The 5109-nt window shown below is 34.4% G+C and overlaps 2 protein-coding genes across 2 annotated transcripts in view; both read left to right on the plus strand.

Annotated features, from left to right (window-relative positions):
• The window catches only part of LOC100641235 (ubiquitin carboxyl-terminal hydrolase 4-like), a 6744-nt gene extending 4816 nt beyond the window's left edge, over positions 1-1928 (plus strand). Inside the window, exons 16-22 of the mRNA XM_019994576.1 lie at positions 6-53; positions 112-332; positions 393-437; positions 890-993; positions 1047-1135; positions 1414-1617; positions 1710-1928. Coding sequence (XP_019850135.1) covers positions 6-53; positions 112-332; positions 393-437; positions 890-993; positions 1047-1135; positions 1414-1617; positions 1710-1730 — 732 coding nt within the window. The 3' untranslated portion in view covers positions 1731-1928. The remainder of the gene's footprint in view (positions 1-5; positions 54-111; positions 333-392; positions 438-889; positions 994-1046; positions 1136-1413; positions 1618-1709) is intronic.
• LOC100641360 (tRNA wybutosine-synthesizing protein 4-like) lies at positions 1911-5109 on the plus strand. Its single transcript, XM_003382610.3, has 13 exons — positions 1911-1996; positions 2048-2260; positions 2314-2409; positions 2496-2710; positions 2765-2863; positions 2923-3013; positions 3106-3389; positions 3437-3606; positions 4109-4261; positions 4312-4454; positions 4511-4686; positions 4732-4864; positions 4911-5109. The coding sequence occupies exons 1-13, from the start codon at positions 1928-1930 to the stop codon at positions 5064-5066; spliced, it is 1998 nt and encodes a 665-aa protein (XP_003382658.1). The 5' UTR covers positions 1911-1927; the 3' UTR covers positions 5067-5109.

Consider the following 5109-nt stretch of genomic DNA (forward strand, 5'->3'; position numbering starts at 1 on the left):
GTGATTGGGAATTTGAAGATAAAGAGACTTATTACAACACAAAAGAAGCTGATGTAAGTGGCATCTATACTTCAGTACCATAATATTGATGTACATGTGCTTTGTGTATAGGCATATGAAGACCATGAATCATGCAGTGCAACCAAAGAGCCCAAGAAGGCAATAACAGTGTACGGGTGTATGGATCTATTTGTGAATAAAGAAGTGCTTGGAGAGGATGATGCCTGGTATTGCCCTCAGTGCAAGGAGCACGTGCAAGCTAGTAAGAAGTTTGATCTGTGGAAGATGCCCGAGATATTAGTCATACATCTCAAGAGATTCTCTTATAACAGGTACAGTAGATGAGGGCCCTCACTCGTGATGGATGACTTTCATTGTACTTTGTTGTGCAGGTACTTTAGAAACAAGATTGAGTCAAAAGTTGAGTTCCCTCTCGAGTAAGTTTTTATGCAGATACCACCATACTCTATATTTTAGCATGGTGCTCATGCAGCTTCTTATCAGTGGGTTTTCAAGCTGCTCAAAAATTAGGGCCAAGGGTATTTTGACAAAAGTTACGAGAATAGAATTCTCCATTTTTGTAATTTTTTTTTTGATGCGTGTACATGTGCACGTACTTATATTGTGTAAAAAAGTTGAGCTGATTCCGATCAAATTTGAATTTTCCAAATGCCATGTTTATGAAGTGTGCTGTTAAAACTCACTTAGCATGCTTTGTGGGAAACCCTGCTCTTAGGCCAACTTTTATCTTGACTTGTACATGTATATAATCCTTTGCTTGCTTAGGCTCTTCTCCTATATTTTACTTTTATCTAATTGTAATGCAATAATAATAATAATAATAATAATAATAATAATGATTACAGTGTACATGATGTATATTAAATAGGAATTTAGATCTCTCGGATTATGTGGTGAATCAAGAAGAGCCCCAGCCACTCTATGATCTGTTTGCTGTTTCTAATCACTTTGGTGGGCTAGGAGGAGGACACTGTTAGTATTTTATAATGCAGCATAATGTATTACCATTCCTCTCTGTGTAACAGATACTGCTTATGCTAAGAACAAAGATAATGGGAAGTGGTACAGCTTTGATGATAGTCATGTCTCTGAGGCATCACCTGAGTCAATATGTGTACGTAATATTATCATTCACCACCAACCATCACTCTACACAGCTGCAGCACACACCATATTTCTCTCATATAATGTACATTATGTACATGTAAAAAGCAAAAAGCATTAAATGTTAAATTTTGCATTAAAATAATGATAGAAAGTTACATTTAGCATTTAGGAAACATCTACGTGTAGTCTAGTATAATTTATAGCATTATATTAAATTGATTTGTTGTCAATTTTGTTAATTTTTAAAATGCATTTATGTTATTGTTGTCATTGCTATTTTTATAGTCGTCAGCTTCTTATCTCTTATTCTATCAACGTAAGACCGAAGGAAGGCGTAAACCCGAGCCTCTTAATCGTTCTCTTAGCGTTTCCTTTGATGAAGAGGTAAAGGAAGAAAACATCAAGTTTCAGAAGAAGCAGCAGCAGCAACAGCAATCTAAACAAGCGAATCTCATCAAGGAAGAAGCTGAAGAAAACCAAGATGGAGAGGTTTTAGAAACATCATTATAACTCGTTTTAATTTTTGTTATTTTCTTTCTTGTTCTCTTTCTGACTTTTCGTTTCTTTTTTTTTTTTCATAGGGCAACACATTTTCAGATTAGCTTTGTATCATGATTGTATGTAGATTCAGATTAGCTTTTTGGATGGACTCTTTTCACATATTAAAACTTAATTGAGGCCTATTTTATAACCTACACACATTATGCACTTTGTGCTGTTAGGCTCTCTTTATTGTGTCTATTATTATTATCATTAATAATTATTGTATTAATTATTATTCATTTATTTTTGATTGAGAATGGCCAAGTGTGAACATAGTGTGAATAAAATGAGCAGTCATAGTTTAAAAACTGGCTCTAGCATTCCTGTAAGTTTCTCCCTTTTGTCTGTCTCTCGTATGGTTATCCTTACTCTACAGCAAGTACAAGGGACCAATGACAATAGTACACTAAGCAAAGTATCAACCAGTAGAGTTGGGTACTACAAGGATCCGTATTTGAAATACTTTACCGGCTGCCACAAGTCACCTAATCGGGCTCCTCTGATTCATTGGGGCTATTGGATAAGATATTCTGCTGTTAATAAGACACTGATAGAATTTCTGACTAATTTAGGGAATAAAGACAATCAGGTGGGGGTGTGGCTGGTCCATTTAATTTTAATTGCCAATAATTTGTTTATTAGGTAATATCTTTGGGTGCTGGTTTTGATACAGCATTTTTCAGATTAAAATCAGAATGTGGGAACGTTGACTTGCTCAAAAAGTGCCACTATTATGAAGTATGTAATTTTCAAAAATCATTTAAATTAATTAATTAATTTATTTATTTATTTAGTCCATTTCATTGTAATTGCTGTAATTATAGGTAGACTATCCTTCTGTTGTAGCTCGAAAACAACATTTTATAGACTCTGTGCCAAAGATTAAAGAACTAGCGATCGGTAGCAACTATGACTTGATAGGCTGTGACATTACTAAATTGAAAGATCTTGAAGCTTCACTAAAGGGAGCTAATGTTGACGGGGATACTTCAACTCTGTTGATTGCTGAAGTGGTTTTAACGTATATACAGCCTAAATAGTACGTGCTTCATAATGAGAGTAACAGCTTATAGCTTTTATATTGTGAATATAGTGTTGATAAGCTATTAGAATGGGCTGCTTCTTTCTTTGGTAAAGCAGTTATTTGTGTATATGAACAGATTAAGCCATTTGATGGATTTGGACAAGTCATGTGAGAATATTTTTTTTAATTATAAATAATATTAACAGTATTTCATTTTTGCTGTATAGGCTCAAGCATTTTCATACATTGTCTTCTCCACTGTTAAACATTGAAATGTATTCAACTAGTCAGTCACAGTGCAAGAGATATGAAAATGCTGTAAGTACATGCATATTCATATGCATAGTATTAGTATTACAGTATTACAATAGACAGAGCTGAAATCCATTGTTGCTTCATTATAATTCTAGGGCTGGTCTGAAGTTAATTCTTGTGATATGAACCAGTTGTATTTCTCATTGCCAGAAGAAATACGTAAACACGTTATGTCACTGGAGCCATTCGACGAGTACGAGGAGTGGCATTTAAAGTGTAGCCACTACCACATGATCACTGGATTCACATCGCCTCAATACTGGTCTAGCATCATGGACCCTTTATCTTCCAGCAGTAATAATGATGATGAAGGCATTAGTGATGTACTGGAGGAATGGAGGGCACTCTATCTTCATACTGAGTCTCAGCATTTAAAAAGGTAATGGACACTGCGCTTTCTTATTCTCATTTATTACTATACTTTAGGTATGGCCATGATTCAGTCAGATTTGAAGATGATAAGGTATTGGTTTATGGTGGATTTGGAATAAAGGATCATAGCCTAGCTCATTGTCGTCTTGATAATGCTATAATGATTAAGTCTAATGGTGAGGATTGGGAATCAAAAGAACTGATTGCTGGAAATGATGGACCTGGTTAGTTAGAGTGGCTTTGCACACTAACCATTATATAGAGTTTCCAAAAAAGATTTTGGCATAGTGCTTAACACCTTGCCAGTACATTTTTAATTTCACAAAAGATCATTTACTATATTATAGCTAGGAAAGAATTTTTTTATTTTAAAGTTATTCTGATGCATATATTTTTGTTTTTTAGAAATTTTTAGCAAAAAATAAATTTTTAAAGTTACTCAAAAATTGGGCCAAAGTCCCAGTGCTATAGTAACAGGGTCATTAGGCCAAAGTTTGCCAAAAATGACTAGGAAAGAATTCTCCATTTTAATAATTTTTCTAATACATATACATGTTCTTATGTTATGTAGAAACTTTCAGCTGGCCGATCAAAATTGGATTTTTACAAATTTGTAAACATGCTTAAAAGTCATGTACTTGTCAGCTCATGTGCTGTTTTGCTCACTTATTAGCATGCTTTGTGGGAAACCCTGCCTTGATATAAATTTGAATTCTTTGTTATTAGGACCTTTAATGTATCATTCAATGACATTACTGCCAAAATCCAATGAAGTCATTCTTATCGGTGGTAGGAAATCTCCCAAACATTCAAATGAGGTTTTGTACTCACTCTCTTCCTGTGGAACAGAATGTAACTGGAGGATCATTCAGTATAAAGGTTAAGTGATAAAGAGACTTTGGTTTGATATTTATATGTTTATGCATTAGGCGATTGTTTTAAAGGAAGATGGCGTCACTCCACTACACTCGTAAATGATAGATGGCTAGTGATCATTGGAGGCTGTGCTGTGAATGGACATGTATTTTCTGACATTTTATTACTTGATTCCATAGATTGGACAATGAAGAAAGTACAATCAATAGAAGTTTGAGTTATGATATGCCTGTATATATTTATGTTATATAGTTACCAGTTTCTTTGCCCGAGGGTAGACACTCTCATTTAGCAGTGAATTATAAATCTTCTGTCCTCATTTTTGGTGGCTTGAATGCTGATTTATCTCCAGTGAGCACTTGCCTTCAACTTAGTGAAGATAAAAGTCATTTGATGGCAGTAGAATTCATTCCTCAGCTACCAGCAAAGTATAACTAGTATGTAACCATTTTCTTTGATGATTGTATTAATAGATATTCCATGAGTGGTCACATCATTTCAAATGATGTGCTTTTAATGTTTGGAGGTGTATCAATCTCTCAGCATCAAAGTGACATTGTCATTGTCAATATGCAGAACAGAACTTGGCAAGGTGTCAATTTAAAGGTAATTTCCATTGCTAATGGTCTAATTTTATGTCATAACACTACAGTATCCCCCAACCATCTCTCTTCCATTGTTACATGGTCACTCTTCACATTTAATGGATGATGGCAATGTCGTGTGTATTGGAGGAGGTGGAAACTGTTTCTCATTTGGAACACATTTAAATGAATCCCCTCTTCTAATTCAATGCTCCAAATTTTGATTGTGCCTAATCTCATTTTTTGCTTTAATCATTAATGGATAAT

This window comes from Amphimedon queenslandica, unplaced genomic scaffold (assembly GCF_000090795.2).
Source record: "Amphimedon queenslandica unplaced genomic scaffold, v1.1 AMPQUscaffold_13520, whole genome shotgun sequence".
In the NCBI taxonomy this organism is placed as follows: domain Eukaryota; kingdom Metazoa; phylum Porifera; class Demospongiae; order Haplosclerida; family Niphatidae; genus Amphimedon; species Amphimedon queenslandica.

What these genes read in the sequence shown, in the direction of transcription:
- LOC100641360 (XM_003382610.3), top strand. Translation starts at nt 1,928, where the DNA reads ATGGCCAAGTGTGAACATAGTGTGAATAAAATGAGCAGTCATAGTTTA. An exon ending in TGCTGGAAATGATGGACCTG is followed by an intron (nt 3,607 to 4,108) that starts GTTAGTTAGAGT and finishes CTTTGTTATTAG; the next exon opens with GACCTTTAATGTATCATTCA. An exon ending in ATTCCTCAGCTACCAGCAAA is followed by an intron (nt 4,687 to 4,731) that starts GTATAACTAGTA and finishes TTGTATTAATAG; the next exon opens with ATATTCCATGAGTGGTCACA.